At 35.4% G+C, this 23212-nt stretch overlaps 1 protein-coding gene across 2 annotated transcripts in view; it reads left to right on the top strand.

The window, feature by feature from the left end:
- The window catches only part of MYO10 (myosin X), a 157955-nt gene that overhangs the window by 116885 nt on the left and 17858 nt on the right, over positions 1 to 23212 (top strand). For both annotated transcript variants that reach the window (XM_058174767.1, XM_058174766.1), the window contains 10 exons: positions 7702 to 7826; positions 7914 to 8028; positions 11252 to 11358; positions 13176 to 13388; positions 13567 to 13606; positions 13748 to 14620; positions 15543 to 15666; positions 16624 to 16867; positions 17219 to 17314; positions 22441 to 22534. In XM_058174767.1, coding sequence (XP_058030750.1) covers positions 7702 to 7826; positions 7914 to 8028; positions 11252 to 11358; positions 13176 to 13388; positions 13567 to 13606; positions 13748 to 14620; positions 15543 to 15666; positions 16624 to 16867; positions 17219 to 17314; positions 22441 to 22534 — 2031 coding nt within the window. The remainder of the gene's footprint in view (positions 1 to 7701; positions 7827 to 7913; positions 8029 to 11251; positions 11359 to 13175; positions 13389 to 13566; positions 13607 to 13747; positions 14621 to 15542; positions 15667 to 16623; positions 16868 to 17218; positions 17315 to 22440; positions 22535 to 23212) is intronic.

Below are 23212 nucleotides of genomic sequence, written 5' to 3' on the forward strand. Positions count from 1 at the left end.
AGGTAAATATAGCAATTCTGTTTCACAAACTTAGTAACATTTGACCTGAAATCTATAGTGTAGAATAACTGAAAGAAATAATATATCCAATTAGCAGATTATTCTTCCTGCTAGCTCATTCTGTTTAGATTTCATTTTTTTAGATGCCCTTATTTCAACTTATTCTTCTCAGTTTTCTGTTTCTTTCGCAATTCATTTCTGCTTTTGTTAGATACCCCAAAGCCTAGCTATTCATAACCATCTTCATTGTTCCAGGCAATTTTTTCTAATTTTTATTTTTGGTGACTAGACTGAATACATACCTGGCACACGAGTAGGCTGCATATAATTTTGTATGCACATTAGAAAAACACTATTCCTCTTATAATTTAACTCCTTTTAATAGATTAATCCAGAGAAATTAGTAAAGCATATTTTAAGTATATAGCCTATATAACCTATGAAGGTGAAGAACTATTTGAAGATTTAGGGATACAGTGAAAGCCAGTGCAAGTTCCAGATTTCCTCTGGAAGCTTCAAAACTTTCCATTCACTTATAATTTCAATCCGACAAAAAACAGGAATTGCTAAATAGATAGGGATTAATCATATTGTATTTTATTGAATTAATTAAATTTTAAACATGTTTGATCAGATTTATTTTTCCCCTGAATTGAATTCTTATTGAAAATATAGTCACTGTTTCATCTCTCAAAGGCGGATGCAATCATCTGATTTCTCTGTGCTATGATATACCCATATAGAAGATGAGGTTGACCTAAACAAAATACTGTTTAGGAAAATATTATACTCTTGTGGAATAGATTTTGAGAAAATGTGATTAATCAAAACACATCTATTTGGAAACTTAGAAGGGAGGTTTTCCTCTTGGAAATTAATGCTATTGTTGCCACTGAGCATTAGGAAGACTTTGCTTGTCAGAAGGTTGTAAAAGGACATCACATGACACTGGGACACTGCAACTGTCATAAATATGAGTCAGTTGACAATTTTGATCACCTAACCATGGGGATGTCATAACAGTCACGTGAAAAACAATCATAAGTCACTTTTTTCAGTGTTGTTGTAACTTTGAATGGTCACTAAATGAACTAAAGGAGGACTACCTGTACATGGGTTGGAAAGTATAAAATTAGAATGTAGTTAATGCAGTATAAAAGCCATTTAAAGATACAGTCCCATACACAATTATCTGAAACTACCATTCTAAATGCATGCGTATGTATGCATGTATGTATATGTGTATGTATGTATGTATGTATGATTATATACGTATGTATATATATTTGTGTTTGTATGTGTATATGATTGTACTGTGAGAGAATCGGTTATCCCACTATCATTAGGGCATACTTATTATTGCTTGTGGCTATTTAAGAAACAGATAGGTAAATATAGCAATTCTGTTTCACAAACTTAGTAACATTTGACCTGAAATCTATAGTGTAGAATAACTGAAAGAAATAATATATCCAATTAGCAGATTATTCTTCCTGTTAGCTCATTCTGTTTAGATTTCATTTTTTAGATGCCCTTATTTCAACTTATTCTTCTCAGTTTTCTGTTTCTTTCGCAATTCATTTCTGCTTTTGTTAGATACCCCAAAGCCTAGCTATTCATAACCATCTTCATTGTTCCTCATGTAGTGACTGCCTTGTTTAACAACTGTATGCAGTTATGACAACGATGACAAAGTCACTTTTGCAACCATTCCTCCCATTTACGATCTTTGCAGGTCGGTAAAACAATGGAAAGGTGAAGTAAGATCATGAGCACATCATGGTTTCGCTTTTCTTAACAACCATATTGCCAGTCATGGTTGCATTCACTAAACTTGGTCTACCTGTAGTCAGATCTTCCATTCTTGTGGAAGTTATCAAACTATGCAAAATCAGATGATACTTCTTATATGTGCAAACTGTCACTGAAGCTGCAATTCAGGACATAGAATTTTGCAGCAAGTCTGATGATAATGAATAATAAAAATTCACAATCTGATTTTTTTTAGTGACTTGGGCATCCATGGAGATTAAAGAAACTTCAGGATGCTTCATTGGTCTCCAAACTATGGTTTGACAAATCAAAAGTGAACATGGTGGAAAATCTCTCTTCTGTTTTGTGCACCCATCTTTCAGGAATGATCTATGAAATCATACGTCACCAACAGATTGGGCTGACCCTCTATCTTTCTACTACTACCCTTTCTCAATCACTCCCCCAGCTAATGGACTGCTATAGTACAAATTCTTGCCAAAGTTCTCCACAGATTATTGGGCTTGGCTTTGGTTCAGGAATTGTATAAAGCAAAATAGATTAACCCTTCCTGAAGGATGGGAAGAAGAGGCTGCACAAAGTAATGGACCTAGATTAGAGATGCATACTTTTTGAAACTATTAGCCAATACATAGTGCCAGAGATCGTGTAAGTCCTTATTTTGATGCAAGCCAGATTCATTTATTTCAGAATAATGTATACAATAATAAACATACATATATTAAATAAAAGCATAATGGAGAAAACGCTGTGTAAGCGAAGGGCTCCAAATTATTCAGGCAACTGAACTGAATCATTATGCCATAAAGAAGGGTAAACATTCACACCCACACACATACCAAAGTTGCTGTCAAGTCTGACTTGAAGGAAATCCAAATCCTGTGGGCGAGAAATCTTCCTTCTGAGTCTTTTCTAAAAGATGGCACATTGAATTCAACTTTGTACCATACTACAACTGGCCAGTACCTGTTGCATTTACTCTCAAGAGTTGTAAGCACTAAGCAGCAGAGAATAAATCAGAAGCAATAGCAAGAGTTACTAAGAGAAACGCTGCAAGGTAAGTTTCATTTGTATTGACCTTGTTTTGTCTCGAACTCAAGGGCATAATTTTGTGAGATAAATTGGAGCCTGCAACCCTTCTAATACAAATTGCCTTTTGATTTCCAACTTAATTTTAGTTGTGTGCATGTGAATGATTGGCTCCTGTGTTGCAGACATTGCTTTTAACAAAATAGTTCCAGGGTTCAGTCCCGTTTTGTAAGATGTACAGAGCTCCATTTCTGCAGCTCACAGCAAAGGAGTGACTTGCCCTAGTGTCACTCATTTGCATATTTTCCTGTGCAGCCCTCCCAATCAGATCTGAAAGACACACCATACTAATTATCCTTAGAAAGGGAGGGGTTGTCATGGCAACTGAGCACTTTTTAAAGCACTAGGAATAGTGTTCATTATTGTTCAGTGTCTTTAGCAGTGCAGGGAAAAGGTCCGGGTGGCAGTTACTTTCCATATGAATTTTGCCTTTGAGAAATATGAATCTGCAGTGCACCCAAAACCCCTATGAGTTGGTGAGTGATAACTTATTTATTTGGTATTGCAGGATTTCAGTTGTTTCTTATGTTTTGAGAAACTAGGCATAGAAAAGTATTTGTGCATGGTGCAAACTTGCAGCAGAGAAAAAGTACTAAAACATACTATGTTTTCTTCTGTGCTAGCTCTACTCTTAGGTATTGCAGATGAGATTTTGATATTTATCGTGCTTTGTTTCCAGGCAGAAGGTTAATACTTTGTTGCCTGAATATAAAGAATTAGCATATACTTCTGTCTACTAATAAGAATGTTAAATACAGATTTCTTAATTTTTTTATTCTTTATCTTTACTAATGCAATGAAATGCAATCCAGACTTCCCAAATAGTCGACTATTTCAATTATTTTAAGGGAGAAAAAAAGGGAAAATAGTATTACAATTTTTTAAAAAAAAAATACAACTTACAAAAGTACTTGCCATTTTCTGTTTCCTAACATAAACACTCTCTCTCTCTCTCTCTCTCTCTCTCTCTCTCTCTCTCTCTCTCTCTCTCTCTCTCTCTAAATTTATATATATATAAATTTATATATATATATAATTAAAAAATAGATAATTTATAAACATTTGCACACATTTAATGGCACTACAAAACATTTTATACACTTCATGGGTATTCCAAATGTGTTGCTTTGACATGATTTTAAATAAATAAAAATAGAATTTATTTCAGAAGGGAGTGATAACAAATATCTTAATGAACTTAGATATTTGCCTGTTTAAAGTATATTGATCAAGATGCTTTAAAAGTGCTGTGAAAAGTTGCTGTTTTTAGTGCTCATCATCACTTGTACATTGCGACTTTGTACTTAAATTTGGGAATGAAGACAGTATTGTAATCTAATCGTACAAATTTTAGCTTTTTTCTTCAAGTGTAATAAAAGTGGAATGTTGCATTTGAAGTATTTCAGTTCTCTTTTATGAATTTCTGCCCATGTCTACAAAATACTTTTAACCAATCTAAAAACAATTTTCACAAGGATAGCATCAAATTCTTTGGTGTTTATTGTAAATAACGTATTCATGATTTCCAAATTATAGTATTAATGGGGCTTTTATTAGTATTAGTAAAAGTAAAACAGCAAATATTTTTTTCTTCAATGCTTGCTCACAAAATTATTAGGAATATTTATGGTAACTTGTTGCTTGATTTTACAATTCTTGATACAAATTTATTTTGGAATAATTGGCTAAGGTGTGTAAAACACATAGCACAATCTTTTAAAATAAGAAAAAATGGAGAGCATTTCTATATGGATGACACAATTCTTATTAAGTCTTAAAGGAATTTTGCCCATATTTGTGCCAGTGGCATCTGATTTGCAAATAGGATTTGATTACCTCTTGGGAATGCAGATTAAGGCACTTTATTATTCCTTAGAGATGCCATGAAGTTGTATCTTTGCCAAGGCTCCGTTTTACTCTGTCATTACTGTCAAGCATTTGGAATTGCTAAATAGCAGTGAAGGCTAGTGAGTTGGGATTGCTCATTGGATTAAGCAGGATGTCTGGAGAAAAAGACTCTAAAGGTAGTGCTTAGTTCTGCAATTCTCTCTTTGGTTTATTATTTTTGGAAGCAAGATTATTACATTCTCTTAATTAAACTTCTGTGTCTAGCAATATCTTAGTAAATAAGTGGTTCATTTACTAAAGCCATGGTCCCCAAATCCCATATACTAAATATTTGTATATAAGGTCAGGATTAAACATTGATTAAACAAAGTACTGATAGCATTTAATAGAAAGCACATCGTTTTATGCATTTATATTTAAGGTAAAGGTAAAGGTTCCCCTTGCACCTATGTGCTAATCGTTCCCGACTCTAGGGGGCAGTGCTCATCTCCATTTCAAAGTCAAAAAGCCAGTGCTGTCTGAAGACGTCCCTGGTCAGGTGACCAGCGTGACTAAATGCCAAAGGTGCACGGAACGCTGTTACCTTTTTTTTTTTTTATTTCTTTTTGTCACAACAGTATACATAAACAATTGTCATAGATAAAACAACATATCTTGAAATATATATATATATATATATATATATAAGTAAAAAAAATATGTATCAACTATATTAATTTCATATAATGAAGAGAACAATAGGACAGGAACAGTAGGCACTTTTGTGCTCTTATGCATACCTTCCCACCAAAGGTGGTCCCTATTTTTCTACTTGCATTTTTATGTGCTTTCGAACTGCTAGGTTGGCAGAAGCTGGAATTAGTAACGGAGCTCACCCCATTATGCACACTAGGGATTCAAACCACTGAACTGCCAACTTTTCGATCAACAAGCTCAGCATTTTAGCCACTGAGCCATTGCATCCCTATATTTAATGTATTAGACAATTCTTTTGAAATGTCTGTACGTTATCAGATTTAGAATTAAATATTAAATAAATATTTTCATTTAATAGAATTAAATAAAAAAACAAAGGATGGTGATACCATACTTCTCATTTTGTTGAGATTACAAAGAAACATAAAAAAGCTATAGTAAATTATTTAAGCCAGCATTTTGATTCTGCAGAATATTATGGGGAATCCATGAATGGAACATTACATACATTGTCACCTTATTCATGTTCTCTAACAGCTAATATACTGTAGATAAGCATTCTGATAATATGATTTGTGTTCTGATAATGATGGATAAATGTATCTAACTCTCATGACTCTTTATTTTTAACCTTCAAATGTGCAAAAGGTACATCATAGGCAACAATTTTTGAACCAAAATACCTCAAACTTATAGAATGCATCCAAAATCCAGGACCCATGACTCCTGCGAGTTTGAAATTTAGTGGACATTTCAGTGTTATGGCAGTGCTGCTCAGAAGTTCAGTAAATTGGTCCTGCCCTGGCTTTTCTTTAATTGCTGGAAATCAGTAGACTGGTTCCAACCTAGCCCTCAAGAGACCTGATAGACCGTTCCCACCATTGGCCACTGGAAATCAGGTAGACCAGCCCTGCCATCTGTTGCTGGAGGGTGGTCAGTCAAGCTGGCAGGAAGGCACAAAGTGTTCCTATTCCATTGCTTTTTTGCCCTTAATCAATCTATTCCTCTATTTAAGTAAAGAAATATCTCTGAAATGATGACCCAACTGTTCTTTGCTTTTAAAACTGCTCAAGATACTGGCTATCCCAATATCAAACTGCCGATTCCCAATTTAACTATATGATGTGCGCTTCTTTATGTTCTAAATTTCCCTCCATTCACTTTCCTTGGTTGATCCTCCCTGGTTCAGTATTATGAGCAAGGAAGAAAACCCTCTCCTTTTGGCACATCAAGTATAATACAAGTAGTCCCCAGATTTACATCCATTCGCTCAACAATTATTACGGTTGCATTGGGGAAAAAAAGATGTTCAACTAATCATGGATTTCCAACTGTCACAGCATCCCCATGGCCATGTGGTCACATTTCAGATACTCATCTTACAATTATGACAATGCCGCAAGCTGTGGTGCATGGTCACCATTTGCAATCTTCCCTTGTCATTTTCCCACAAGCAAAATCGAAAGGAAGCCATTAGGAAAGATTGTGGGGGATGCAATAGGATGGATGGAGGCCTCTATCAGGCCGGCAGAAACTGTCCGGGGGGAGAGGCAAGGCCATGAGAGGACCAGTAAGTGGTGCAGGCAAGTTGGTGAGAGCTTTAGATGGGTGCTGGGGAGTGCAGAGAGATTGCTGAGGGGTGTGAGAGGAATATTGCAGGTGGGCACGCTCTACAGAGTGTGGCAGGTGCTCTGGAGTATGAGATCCAGGGGCCTTCTCTGAAGAAAAAGTTCTGCCACTTTTTCTTCAGAGAAGGCCCCTGGATCTCATACTCCAGAGCACCTCAGCAATCTCTCTGCACTCCCCAGCACCCATCTAAAGCTCTTACCAACTTGCCTGCACCCCTTACTGGTCCTCTCATGGCCTTGCCTAGAATATTACACAGAGAGATACAAAGGAAGTGAGAGAGGGCGTGAGAATGAATTTGGGCATTTGTAGCCGAGAATAAACTATAAAAAGATAAAATCAGTCTTAAGTGGAAAGGGTGTAAGATTACATGAGCATATTGGTATTTGTACCACCAAATGTCTCTTTGGTATCTCCTCTTTATTAGCCCATGCTCTGGCTTCAGAAAGTTTTCCCAATCCACCGGAAAAGGCTTGAGAAGAATGGAGGATGTTGTTTTGCCCGCTGAATTACTCCATTAATTGAAATTAATATTTAAAAATAATGCAGCTGCACTAATGTGTTTCATATGTTTAGTATCACTCGTCCTTTGACATACCCTGAATCTCTTGTTTACAGATGTACAAATTTTATAGCTAATGAAATGCACCTGATTATGTTGCATTTTAGATGCCTGACCAGTTTGATCAGAATGTGGTTTTGAACCAGTTGTGCTACTCGGGTATGCTCGAAACAGTACGGATACGAAGAGCAGGTTTCCCTGTGCGGAGGCCATTTCAGGATTTTCACAAAAGGTAGCAATCTGTTTTGTTTAAGAGCAGATAAAGAAAGGAAAATGGAATAAAGCAATTAAAAATAATATCATGAGTTTGTTTCTACAGATACAAAGTCCTGATGAGAAATTTGACTCTCCCTGAGGATTTAAAAGGAAAGTGTACTGCCCTCCTCCATCTATATGATAGCACAAAAACTGAATGGCAGCTTGGAAAATCTAAGGTAAAATAAAAATAAATGGATATGCAAAGAATAATGATTAAAGCATCTTCTGTATTAATATGCAGTGGAAGCTGGGCATTGGCTAAGTTCCAACGGTAGGCAGCTTGTAGCGGTTGGCTCCCAGTTATCAAATAACTTTAGCTAACTATAGTAAACTATTTAATTTCTGTGCTACCCTGTGCAGCATAAATACAGGATAGATTTGCTAATTATGGATTTTGATGTCAAGAACAGCTGAAATGAAATGTAATTCTCTATAAAAAATGTCCTAGCTAATTGAGGATGAAAAAAACACCAATTAATTTAACTGACCTCTGACAAAATCAGAACAATGGCAACTTAAATATTTGTGCAATGAGCAGACTGGGCAAAGCATAAATTCCTGCTCTTTTAACTCTTCAGGTAGGCAGTAGCTGAGTTCAATCAGTGGGTTCCGTCATGATCTAACATTGCTGAGAATTTTTTGCTTCTGGTTTTTGTATCTAAGACAAAGAAACTAACCCAGTGCCTAACTGAATTAAGCATTCATCCAAAATGCAGAGAACGTTTCTTTATTTTCTTCCTAGGTCCAAGTTACCCTGTATATCTTCCCCATGTTGAATCAATCTTTAACCCTACTCTCTTACCCTTAAGCTACTCTCTTCCCCATCCATCCTCCAGGCTCATTGGGTCAATCCCAATCCAGTTCCACCTCGAGAAAGTCATCTTCTGTCTTCTCCATTCTCATCCCTTTCATACACTTTGTCTCTTATCCATTAACAGTAGTGCAATCTTTCTTTTCCATTGCAGGTGTTGTTCTTCATGTGACTGGGAGTGTTTTAATACATCCACAATTTTAGCCCATTTTCTCTTCATTTTCTTGAATATCTTTAGCCCTGATGAGCCCTAGAGAATTCAAGAGAATAAGGATGGCAGGTAGCTGGAAGCAGCAGTTCACTTTAAATCACTTCCATTATTTAACATTTCAAATAAATACCGTGTTTCCCCGAAAAGAAGAGCCTGTCTTATATTATTTTGAACCCTGAAATAAGTGCTTGGCCTTATTGCCATGCGCTCAAAAGCCCGATTGGGCTTATTATCAGTAGAGTAGATATTCAAGTACATATTTCTTTAATCATGGGTATCAGCAGAACACACATTGCAGGTATGGTAGAGATGTTTGCCATAAGGGTGGTGCAAGTAGGCTCCACATTATCTAATCTTAAATTATATAGGAAGGTATATTATATGTGGCTGCAGAATATGCACAATCTCAATTGCAAAGCATTAATGCTTCCACTCCCAGTTGTTTAACATTAACTTTGGCCTAAATAAGCTTTTTCATATTTAAGTATGTAAGTAAATCTGCACAACCAATATATTTCTTTTGCATTCCTAAATCTTGTCTCTGCAATCATTTTCTTGCAATTCCTTAGCTTCCATATCCTTTGTATCTTTTCTTTTATGTACACTGAGAGCATATGCACCAAGACAAATTCCTTGTGTGTCCAATCACACTTGGCCAATAAAAAATTCTATTCTATTCTATTCTATTCTATGTTATGCAGAGTTGCAGGTAGCATTTGTGATTTTTTTCCCCAGCATAAGTTAACGTGAAATTACTAATGACTTCTAGACATACAGTCGACTTTTCTTATTGAAACATCCTGCTCATTAACAAGCAGCTATGTGCATGAGAGATTTTTAGTATCTTGATTGACAATGACCATCCAAAGGCTGTCCGAAGCTTAGAGATCTTGGCAGAGCAACAGAGGCCATAAAGACTTTTCATAAGTGAGCAGAAACCTAATAGTGGAGCTCTTCCATTCTAATAAACAGAACATTTATTTAAACATTTATTTTGCTAGCTAGCTAACTATGGTCCCAGGGGAAGAAAGAATTCCTAGATCTAAGTCCCCTGTCTCATTTTAAGAACCAAGCAACTGGACTACTTGACACTCTGGGCTTAAATTGTTGCTTTTTAAGTACCAAGTCTGTAATAAAACCAACCTCATTTACTATTTAATCATGGATGTAGAGACAGACCTGAGATATCTGACCAAGATTTGCCTAAATGAAGTTAGTGGTGATGTCATTTATGTGGAGATCTGTCCAATCAGATTTCATCTTTTGCATTGGTCACAACCCAGAGCAACCGAGTGGTGTAATAATTATATACTCAGCAACCCTAGCTATTGTAAGAACTGCTGTTCCTTTGTTGGCCAAACATGAGGCCTGCACACATGATGCTAAGCAAAGGGACAACCTGGGATGCCATCCAGCTGCATGGCTGCATACCTCATTAAGATAGTTGATTCTATTGTGGAGGTCACTGTGGATTCACCCAAACTGTTAATATTAGGTCATTTCAACCTCCCTTCTTTGGACTTTTAGAAGGTTTAGGAGTTTATGGCTGCAAAAACAAAATGTACATGACCAAACATAAGAAAGAGTCCCAAGTTCAGTTTATTCTATGGCATTACGGTCAGCAAAGTATAATAACTTCTCTTTTCTCATTGTTTCTACAAAACATTGGCCAACTACACTATTTAAAGTGCACTGGATTCTTTTGGGGAAGGATGAGGTAAAAAATCCAGTTAGTATAATTTTCAATTATCTGGCTTAGCATTTGTTTGATAAAATTGTTTGCATCTATCCAGTAGTGGGTTTCTACTGGTTTGCCCCGGTTCAGGCGAACCAGTAGTGGTGGTGGCAGGAGTTTTCCAAGAACAATTGAAGTACTGATTGCTATGTATAAAGCCCTGAAGGGCTCAAGTTCTGAGTATATTAGAGATTTTTTTTCCTCAATAGCTTTTGCCCATCTATCGAGACAACTAGGGTGTCCCTGTTAAGTGTTGCCATCTACTTGGAAGGACTGAGTGGTGGGGACTAATGGTGAGCATTTTCTGTAGCAGCCATCATCCTCTGGAACATCTTTCCACATCTAGTTCCTACCTCAGAGCTTCTGGAATGTGGTGAAATTGTTATTGTTTTTTGGAGGCTTGACATATTGTGGCACCACTTTTTAATTTTAGTACTGTTAGTTAATCAACTTTAATTTTCAATTTGTATCTTGTTTTTAACTTCTATAAACTCCTAATGTCCAGCTAATTTCAGGGAGATTAGATAAATGTTACAAATAACTAAATAACACTTTACTCTGCTTCCCCCCCCCCCGGACATTGAAATTTATTTGTAATTTAATAAATACAAATGAATTAAAATACATTTGACATATTTTCAGGTATTTCTACGTGAATCTTTGGAACAAATGTTAGAAAAACAGCGAGAAATAGAGGTTGACAAAGCAGCCATGATCATCAGAGCACATGTCTTAGGCTACATGGCACGGTAAGAAATTAGGAGTTGTGTATTATTATGGAGTTGAACTCAAAAACATTTAAGTTAGTATAAACTTTGCAGATTGCAAGTTTGAATTCCTGAGGCACAAGATTAAAGCAATATTTGATTATTATTTTTTTTGTCAATCTTTACTTGAACATTTTTTGGGGGTGGGGAATTAAATAGATACTGAAATCAGGAACAGGTATTATGCTGTGTGGGTATTTATTTAGATGTTATGCTTCATTAAATTTTAATTCATATGATCAGATACATTGCATTGTTTTAATGTATTTTTACAATAATTAATGATTATCAATTTTTGTTAAATAACTAACTAAATAATTAATTGGGTTAATTAATTGTATTATTACATTTAAATTGTACAGAATCCATTTACAGGTTTTTAATCGGTGTCAAAAATAACAAAAGTAAAAATTAGGCTATTTAACAATAAGAACATCAAATTCACAGAGCACATAAGATCATTTACATTATATTGAAAAATTAAAGAAGCATAGTAATAAAACTTGAAATGAAAAAGTTCCAGTGGAACTTTTTTCTTTATTTTGGGAGGTAATTTTAAATTATATTTCATACAAAGTCTGAGGCCACAGTATACTGTGATACTGTGATAAGAAATACTCAATATCTTTTATAAAATAATCCATCCATAAACAGCATATTTTGTGTCCTACCTGGAACTGATATTTGTTGTCTGTCATCATGTAAAATTGCATTCCCCAATCAAGGCACTTTCCAAATTATAGCTTTTAGAATTTGGAAGATAGTTGGAATCCTTCAAGTTGTATTCCAACATGTAAGGATCAGACCTTTTTCTAAAGAACCTGGAGGTGGTTCTGAGTGCCACTATCTGATTATAAGCATGTAATTGTGAATTATAAATCAATTATTTGGCTGTAATTCCAATGTATTCTGTTTGGAAAAAGGAGATTTGGAATGCATGTTTTTTTAATTATTATTATTATTATCTTTGCTATGGTAGTAGAGAAAAAAAAATGATCCAATAGATGAAGTTATTTTATTAATTAGCAAAGGATGGTAGGACTTCTTCTTGTGCCATACCCATCATTGGACGTTGGCGATCATGTTGGTGATCCTATTTTTATCAACAGCTGCACGAAAAAGTGCTGCTGAGTTTTGCCAAACGAGTCCCTTAGATTTTGAAGCCATGATGTTCTTCTTCTGCCTGGACCTCATTTACCTTCAATCTTTCCATGGACAATTAAGAATAGTATGCCGTATTTTTCCAGGTGTCACATCACATGTCCAAAATATTCTAACTCGCTTTTTTTATGACTAGGTGGTTGAATTATGTTTGATTTGTTTATCTAATGTTAGTTATTATGTAATGAAGTCTGAAGAGGTGATTTAATCTGTTTCTTCCCTGCATAGGTCAACAGATAGTTGTCCAATAGCTGCTTAAACAATGAGGTCATTCCTTTTATGTGCATATTACTTCTATCTATATATATTGAATGATATGTCCTTTATAAGGAAAATGCTTTTCTTAAGGACAAATAAAGTTTGATACACACACATAGGTAGACCACAAATAAAAACTATTAGGGCAACATTAGGAAAATGTGTTTGCTCAGTCAAGATGCATCTTTTCCTTTTGTAATGGCTCTAGTCTTCCCAGGGGACCAGAAATGTAGAGGGCAAGGAAAGAATGTTTATGGGAGCTGAGTCCACAGATTTCTTTTACTATCTGGAATCTTTAATTTGTGGCATGGGTAGTGATTGCTCAAACAGTTGTTCCACTATGTCTTCTTCACGTGAGTCGTCTCTGCATCCCATTTCAGAAAACACTACAAAAAAGTCCTTTGCTACGTCATTATCATACAGAAAAATTACAGAGCTTTTTACTTAAGGAGGAGATACGTATTACTGAAGAAAGCAGCCATCACCTTCCAGAAGCAGATGCGAGGTCTGATTGCCCGCCGTATTTATAGACAGCTGTTGGGGGAGAAGAAACAGCAAGAGGAAGAAAAAAGGCAAAGGGAAGAGGAGGAAAGGTATGGAATATGTACTTGCTTTAATATATCTAGTAAACAATTTATATTAAATGGAGATTTTAGAACAGTTCATGGAAGTTATTGACAAGTCTTCAGAAGCCATGTTTTGCGTAATGATGCCTTTCGTTTGCTTTAATGCCTTTTCACCCTTCCTGACATTTTCTAATTATCCTTTTAGAAAACAACAAAAGATGGAAGCAGAACGTCTTGCTCAGCAGGTTAGCCATTTGTTTCCTACTTTGTTCATGTTAGACTAATTTATTGTGATAATTATTGGAATGAGGGGAAAACCCTGCGGTTTGAAAAATAGCACATTACAGACACTTACAATAAAGATGATTTGTGCACTGTTTCTGCAGGCTAAGGAAGCACTTGCAGCTATTCCAAAAACCCGGAAAGAATTAAAGCAAGACCTGGAGAGTCATAAAGAAAACAAACAGGTGGAGGAGATCCTGCGCCTGGAAAAAGAAATTGAAGACCTGCAGCGCATGAAGGAGCAGCAAGAACTGACGTTGACGGAAGCATCACTGCAGAGACTGCAGCAGCTCCGAGATGAAGAATTGAAACGCCTGGAAGATGAAGCCTGTCGCGCTGCACAAGAGTTCCTGGAGTCTCTGAACTTTGATGAAATCGATGAATGTGTCCGAAACATAGAAAGAACCCTCTCCGTAAGCAGCAGTTTCTGTGCAGAGCTTAGTGGCACCACAGGAACTGAAAAACCCAATTTTAATTTCAGCCAGCCATATCCTGAGGAGGAAGTTGATGAGGGTTTTGAAGCGGATGATGATGCTTTCAAGGATTCACCTAACCCAAGCGAGCATGGCCACTCGGATCAAAGGACGAGTGGCATTCGAACAAGTGATGACTCTTCCGAAGAAGATCCGTATATGAATGACACAGTTGTTCCAGCTAGTCCCGCCACGGGCAACAATACGCTTATCCCTTCTGTCCTTGACTCTGTTAGTCTCCACAACTCTTCAAGCGGGGAATCCACATACTGCATGCCAGAAAATGTTTCCCGCCAACCCCCTAATGTTGCAGAGCTCATTTCTCCTGAAGCAGACTATGATTATGACCAGGATGACTATGAGGATGGTGCTATCACTTCTGGAAGCAGTGTTACCTTTTCTAATTCTCACAGTAGCCAGTGGTCTCCAGACTATCGCTGTTCCATAGGGACATACAACAGTTCTGGAGCATACAGATTTAGTTCTGAGGGAGCTCAGTCTTCTGTGAGTAGTTTCTTTTCTTGCATTACATACTGTTGGAGATTAAGAGTAATTTTAATCTGATCAATTCCTATTGTTATACATAATGCGGAACAGTATTCTTTATCAAAAACTGCCCTTGATTGGCCATCCAAATATTAACTTTTACACTAAATTCTTTTCCTGCTTTGCTGGGCAGTCATCTCATCACTCATGGCTAGTCTTCCCCGAGGCTTTTAATGGCTGCTATGTATTGCAAACTTTGGCCTTTTGAATTCATTAACACAACTGAAATGAAACACTTCTCAAAACCACATCTTGTATAACAGAGAAGTCTTAAATGATCAGACTTACTAAAAAGTCCTTTAGGGAAGTGCCACAATTTGAATTTCTTAACATGTAATATTTATTGCTTACTAAAATATAAGTAATATAGAATCATTTATTGTTCAGAACTGCATGTATCTGCTCAATAGTGCTGAAGTGGTGTTTTTAATGTGTCCTAAGTAAAAACTATATTAAATATATGGGTGTAATTTTAACTGGATTTAATTAAATTTACTTTTAGTTTAGTTTTATCTATACAATTTTTCCTTTTTCCTCTGGCCTCAACTATTTTTTATTTTTTTTTACATTTTCAGACTGAAAGAAAAGTTGCACAACTCTAAAATAAAACCTTTGCATATTTAGTTAGATATCCTCTTTTACCATGATAGAAAATTTCTATTTCAGGAAAATGATAGCTATTTTGCAATCATATTTATATTGTATATCAGAAATTAAATTTGATTAATTTTATTTATCACGATTGTAGCACTGCATAGGTGACAGATATATTGTTTTATTGAACAATGAAAATTATCTGTCAGAATTAATAGAAATCAAAAGTTACAGATTAGGACTTTAATATTAGACAACTTCACTTATTTTGTTGATTATTTTCCAGTTTGAAGACAGTGAAGAAGATTTTGATTCAAGGTTTGATACAGATGATGAACTTTCATATCGGAGGGATTCTGTCTATAGCTGTGTCAGCCTACCCTATTTCCATAGCTTTTTGTATATGAAAGGTAATTTATTCAAGAAACAGTTAATTTCTTTCTTAAGTATTCAATATTAGTGCTTTACTTCTCTTTTGAGGGGAAACAAGTGGAAATCAGGATAATGTCTAGTTATTTTTAAATACTCAGAATCTTCCTTCTTTACTGATATTTTTTTAATGATCCAGCTGTTAGAATTAGTTTTATACATTTTGTCTCATCTGTGTTACTTTCTCACGATCTCTAGCTTCTTTAACAATGATGAAAGTAGTTGATGAAATAGCACATACTTTATCATCATCTTTACTCATCAATCATATATATATATATGTGTGTGTGTATGTGTGTGTGTGTGTGTGTGTGTGTTGTGTATGTATGTATGTAAAAGAAAGCAAAGTAATGGGCTGTTTAAATCTAGGAAGTGGAGATGCTATTGCAGAGGGCAGGCACACTAAAGGAGGTGCTGAAGTTAAGACAGATTGCTGGTTTTTAATGTATTAGTCATAATAGAAGATAGCTTGAAGGTCTGTGACCGCCAACTGTTAAATGCAGTATAGATCTATTCACACATATAAAATATTTATATGCATACATTATGCAACTTTTTCAGTTTTTAATACCGGTTGGCTGCTTAGATTGTTGTTTTTGTAACTGCAGCAGAACTTCAGTTTAATGGACCTTAATGCAACAAACCTGATGCAGCGATCAAAGCCTCCATTGTATTTATACAGTTTACGCTATTTGTCTAATGATGTTGTTGCAGATTATGCATTGTTTGATTTAATGGAGTCAGGAATAACTGGCATCTCCTTCACCAACTCATCTATTAAATCAAAGTTTCACTGTACAGTATGTTCTTTGGAATTTTGAAGTTCTTCAGCAGATTTTCAGAAGTTCCGTGATTCCACTAGGATGCCTGAAAGATAGGTTTTCATGATGCATGGAATATTTTTTTTTAAAAAAATATGTTTTCTTCATTCCTGGCAGGTGGCTTAATTAATACTTGGAAGCGCCGTTGGTGTGTCTTGAAAGATGAAACCTTCTTATGGTTCCGCTCAAAACAGGAAGCTCTTAAACAAGGTTGGCTGCATAAAAAAGGTGGGGGTTCATCTACACTGTCCAGAAGAAACTGGAAGAAAAGGTGGTTTGTCCTTCGACAGTCCAGGCTCATGTACTTTGAAAATGATGGTGAAGAAAAACTCAAAGGAACACTTGAAATACGATCAGCCAAGTAAGTAAAGCAGGGTATTTTCTGCAGTTAAAAAACAGGTGAACCCAGTGTATAATCATGAATAAAATCTACTAATTTGCAAGCTGCTATCTCTCATCTTCTTCACTGGAATGAAAATTGAAAATGTCTCTCATTTTCCTGCCATGATCTTAGCTGAAGGGATAGTGTGCACCAGATTCTTGGTTGGAACAGATTGAATCAGTATGTAGTGATATCCTTGCCTGAGATGGCAACATTGGGGCTGTTTGAAAGAACTCCAAATTATTGATTAATAAAAGAGCATTTTGGAAATGCCAAAGTATTGTCATTGTTAAATATAATGAAATATTCTCTCTTTCCTCCCCATTTCAGAGCTATTATTGATAATACAGGCAAAGAAAATGGGATTGATATTGTCATGACAGATAGGATATATCACTTGATCGCTGAATCACCAGAGGACGCAAGGTAAGAATTATGTTTTTTGTGTTCTGTGTACATTTTAATCATTTGTACTTTGTAAACTCTAGTACAGTGGTAGTCAACCTGGTCCCTACCGCCCACTAGTGGGCGTTCCAGCTTTCATGGTGGGCGGTAGGGGTTTTGTCTGATACTGAAGCACTTTCCTTTTTTTTTAATTTAATTGACTTTTTAAAAAAATTTCATAGCATTATTTAAAAACATTTTCATTAGGTTTTCATAAAATTCCCCGTGACAATTTAAATTTCTGAAAATATACTATTTGTATCGCCCGCGCATAAGTTTAGTTCATGTTACGTAAGTGAAACTAAATGGCGCTATAGTGTGACCGCAAACAAAAGAGCCTCGTCCCAGAATAGCTTGTGCATCTCCCCCACACCACCCAGCTGTAACAGACAAGCAGAGCTGGTAGCCGGTGCCCCACCCCCCAAACCTACTTTATAAATCACCATTACTGTGGAACCGGTGGGCGGTAAGTTTAAAAAGGTTGACTACCCCTGCTCTAGTATCACTTAGCAAGGATAAACATAATTGTAACATTTTAAAAAACACACACACACAAGGAAATAAACTGGTACAGTTTTAAAATTCAGTAGTGGTAATCAAATTCATGGTTAAGGTGGATAATTTACAACAAACTCTTGGCGTCCCAAATTCAATTTTTCTGTATCCCAATACATTAATTATAACACCAAATTATAACACCAAATTTTGTTGGCAGTCAGGCCTGTTTTGTGAGCTGGTTTCTGGGTGCAATTCAAAGTGTTGGTTATCACCAGAAGGCCTTCCATAGCTTAAGGTTTGGTAACTTGAGGGACAGCCTGTCTGTAACTTTCTGTACATCTGGTAAATTCAGATTAAGCAGTGTCGAATTGCAGGACCCAGGAAGCATGCAATGACTCTAACATGTTCCATAAATTGTTAAAGACTTGGTAGTTCACTTAGTTCTGGGATTATGATAGTGAGTGAAGCCCTTTATTTCATGATTTTGTCTTCCGGTCAGCTGTATTTTTTTCTTTTTGTTTTCTTTGAAAAATTTTAATTGTAAAACACCCAGAGCTGCTATTAAGTCATGTGGACTTGAAATTGAACAAAATAATAAAATAAATTATAAATGCAGTAGTGTGTTTCTTTAAAGTGGGGAAAAAAACATTCTCTTTGTTTGTGGCTAGTAAGTTTGCATTTTCTTGTTCTGTATTTTTCCATTATCTTTAATAATGTTTATAATAAAACATTCAAATTGGAGCTTTCTCTTTTTTTAATCACTACCTATCGAAATAGATTTGTGTAAATGACAGATAACAATTATATAAGTTATTTTTTCTCATCTGAGATATGTACAGTAAGTTCATCCTTTTCCAAAACATACAGATAATTGTGTGCAGTATAAACAACATCTGCACTCTGCACTGAATATCTCTTCTGAGTTTCTTGATTTATTTTTCTATGAAACACTTGTCCTTCTGAGAGACCTTCCTATATAAAAAGACATGAAAAATGAAACACTCACACCATCTATTTTCTTGGTTTGAGAAGAAGCATTAAGCATATAATTAATTGTTGGCTCAGCAATTGAATACGAAGCAACCAAGCTATTTGTGATAACATGCACCAGCGTTGCTACCTGGGGATTTTTGATTCTCTTAAAAGAAAAATAATAACTGTACTGTATAATTGGATGTCCCCCTAACCAAATGCATGAAAAAAATTAGTCTAGGCAAGGAAAAACTTAATTTTTTCATAATATCAATAATTCTGTCAATGTTGATATTTTATTTTAACAACCATTCTTTTAATCTGGCTACAGAATTGCTTTAGTTCTTAGCAATCCTCTATTTCACAGCAATCTGGTCTTCAATTTACACTACTGCTGGATAACATGAAATTGTTAGAGTTTATCTGATTACTGATTCTTCATATTACCAGATAGTATTTTATCATGCTACTCCTTCCTATCTATTTTACTTTGGAATTAGACTGTGTACTATATTTTATTTTATTGATAAAGGTCATGAGACTAATCTTTCAATGAAGTAGTACAACTACAATTTCTATTAGAGAGTTAGAAGTTTTATTTTGAAATGCTTAATTACTTGATAGTGGAAACATTTATGAATAAAATCTTTCTCATTAGCCCAGAAGTACAATTGTTTTCATATTACTATATATATATATATAACTTGTGGAAGATTTCTTTGTGTGAGCCCCATTTAGTTCAGTGAAATTTGCTTCCAGGTAAATAATTATAAGTTTGCAGCCAAGAAAATAATGGATATCTGTGATAATAAATTAGAGAAAAATTACCCTTTTATATAAGCAGAACAAGCTAATTTGGAGATTGATTTGTTTTGTTGAAATGACAGCGTCAATGAAAGACCCAAAGAACCTCCCATCAAGTTATAAAAACTCTCACCTTTTAAGCTTAAGCCAGTATTAATAAATGTAAAGCTTTGGCAAAAGATTTTGTAACTTTTTATTTCAAAAATTGTTAAAAAGCATTACTATTCATACGATTAGAATGATTAATATGAGGTCTTAACAAATGTAGTGAAACCACTAAGAGATCAAAAATCATTTTCTGAGTTAGTTTTTTATTATTATTTTTTAGCCCACTTTTATTTTGTACAATTCAGTCAATACGCTTCTGCCACATATTTTCCCAACAACAACAACAATCTGCAAAGCTAAGAGAGACTGGTTACAAGTCACCCTGCTTTTTTTCATTGCATCCATCCTGGCTGTCCTTGATTTCTCACTGGTCTTGGATACCTTTGATCAGGGTTCTGATCATTCTGGACCTTTTCAGAGCACTGACATGATCCACAGAAAGGTCAAGGTACTGGCAAAGGGATTCAAGGTCTCCGTACCAGGCTAGGAAACCCACCCCAACCCACAGCAACCGCAGCCAGTATGCTACCCTAGCACCAAATCCAAGTGAATTTGTGCTATCTTGAGAAGTGCAACTCACCTTTGTCCTCTTACATTACAGGTTTTGTTTTTGATAAATATTTTCTAATAAGAAGCCCTAATAATATACATTGTCTTAACTCTTGCTTATGCCTGCTAGTATTTTAAGTTGTACTTACTGTATACTCACCTAAACAAAGCTATTTTAGACAAATTAATTTCAGCCTGTCCCATGGTATTCTATTGTAACCTAGACATCCTAAAAATTATATAGAAGACTTAATAGTTCTGGTGGTCTGATCATGAAAATGTTAATCATCTTTTTTCACCTTGGCTCAAATATTAGCATAAAGTATTCTAAATAGAAACATTACCTGGAAGTTAATGATTAGCTGATTGGCTAAGCTTATAATTGTTCTCTAGTGAGCCAAAAGCCACCTTCAGATCTGTGAATAAAGGTGAATAAGTGGTGTGTGTGTGTGTGTGTGTGTGTGTAGTGGAGGTCTTAGGCAAATCACATTGTCTTGTAGCAAGGAGAAAATAATATTTATATATATTGCCTTTGCTTTGAAAGACAAATGTCAAATGAATGTGACAGATTAATAAAAAACAGATTGCCCCATTTCATTAACTATATCTAGTAACCCAAAGAAGAAAGGTTATTGAAAAATTGCAGAGGGGAATTAATGGAGTTTGTCTATATAAAACAGGGATGAGCAACCTTGGAAGCTGCATACGGTCCTTACATTTATTTATAGTAACCCAAAATTGTAAATTTAGAGGTAAAATCAAGTGGTACTTGATTTTCAATAGTATTGTATTAGTCTTCTATTTTCCCCCCCAAAATAAGCATGGAATTGGGAGATGGAAATCCTAATTAGGTCAACTATACAATTTCTATGTTTAAAAAAAAAACCAGCCTCAAGACAGCTTGAACCTAGACTACCAAAAACCCCTGAGATTTAACCATTTTGTTGGTAAAAATTTCAGATGTAAAATTTTGGCCCATGGGGATAGAGCTAGGAGAGCTTGGAGAATGAAAATAGGGATTGGTTTGCCAATCAGAGACAAAAGTAAAAAAAAAAAAATACCAGGTAGGTTGTGACATCATAACTTCCCAGTGATCTCTCACATACCTATAAATAATCCTAACACTCAGAAAGTTGTCCATTTTATAGAGAAAATTAATGGAAAGTTACAGAGCATTTTCTGAATGCCAAGATATTGGGTAGATAACCTATACCATAATATAATGAATGGTGTACTCTAGAGGAAATGCATTCATTCATGTGCAGTGTTGGTTTATGAATTAGTTTTTATCTTTATAAGGGATCTTAAATTGCTTAATGCCCTGAAAATGTTAGTTCCAGGAAGCGTAGACATTCAAAATTCAGGCTGTGATATTTATCAGGGGCTTTTCAGTTGCAGGAAATAGATTAATATAGAAATGGTCAAACAAAAGCATTTTAGTGCCAGAAACTAAACAAACTAATAGAGTCAAGGAGAAGAAAGATGTGAGAGTATAAACAATTCAAGGAAATTTTCCATATGTGTGGAAATTGGATGAGAGCAATGTAATATTACTACCTGAGAATTAATTAGTGAATTAAAAAATGTTGAGATAGAGTCAGTCAAATAATTTGTAAGTAACATTTTATTTAAAATATTATTTCTTCAGTTAGCAAAGACCAGCTTTTAATAGTCTTTTTTTTTTTTGCAAAAATATAAACAATTATACACCTTATCATAAAATATGAAAAAAAAATGATTTAAATGATGCATTATTTACTAAATAAAATAATTATCACGGGCAGTATTGTTCATGCTTATGAAAGTAATGCTGAAAATATTGGAGCATATCTCTAGAAATCAGTGATATGTCCACTTTAACTGTCGGGGGAGGGGGGGAATACAATCTGTGATGTTCAGTGATGTCCCAATCAGAAGAGGATATTCATTTGTAATAAAAGAGCCTGGCCTTCTCCTAATGAGAAATAATTTCTGCCAACATATTTACAGAATCTGTATTTGGTATTGATGACTAAAAGATTTTTTTCCTCAGGTTGATTAGTGCTGATGTTCTGTGGCTTTGCAAGAAAAAGCCTTTCTTTCCAGAAATCATCAAAGAGGGATTGCGTCATTTACAAATAAATAAATAAGTACTATTGAAAAATGTAGACTGACCTTTATTTTATTTTATTTTTCAGCCAGTGGTTCAGTGTCTTGAGCCAAGTTCACACTTCCACAGAACAGGAAATCAGAGAAATGCATGATGAGCAAGCCAATCCACAGAATGCCATGGTAAGGAAAAACCAAAAGGCACTCTCTTGGCTGTAAAAAATGTTTAAGGATGTAATTGTCAGTGAAGCTTTTGTATTTGAGCAGCTTCTTTTGTATTAATTCAGCTATATACTAGGTGGCTTCTCCATTACCTCCATCGTGATGCCCAGTTTTGGGAGGACTGAAATCATGTTCATTCACTATGTCATGTGTTGGATTCTCCCTGCTTCATAAAGCAACTTTGTCACATTTGCCAAATAGTGCAATTGGTGATCAATATTGTAGCCATCACTGCACATCACAGGCAGGCTGTTTTTGTGGTATTAATTGAGTAACTTGAGAGTGGCCTAGAGGTAATAAAAATAATCCAAGAAACTTCAAAAAGGAATTGACAACATACACACACACACACACACACACACACACACACACACACACGAACAAACACACACCGTATTTTTCGGAGTATAAGGCGCACTTTCCCACCCCCCCTAAAAGAGGGTGAAAATTTGGGTACGTCTTATACACCAAATGTAGCCCTGCTCACCCGCCAGCCCTCACCCTTGTGGAGATTTTGGAGGCTGCAAATGCAGCTTCCCAAACAGAGAGCCTCTCAAACAGCCTCCAAAAGGTCTGTTTGAGAGGCTGCCTTTGCAAAGAGAAGCTCCTTTGCAAATGGAGCTTTTGGAGGCTGCAAAT

This window comes from Ahaetulla prasina, chromosome 3 (genome assembly GCF_028640845.1).
Source record: "Ahaetulla prasina isolate Xishuangbanna chromosome 3, ASM2864084v1, whole genome shotgun sequence".
Lineage (NCBI taxonomy): Eukaryota > Metazoa > Chordata > Lepidosauria > Squamata > Colubridae > Ahaetulla > Ahaetulla prasina.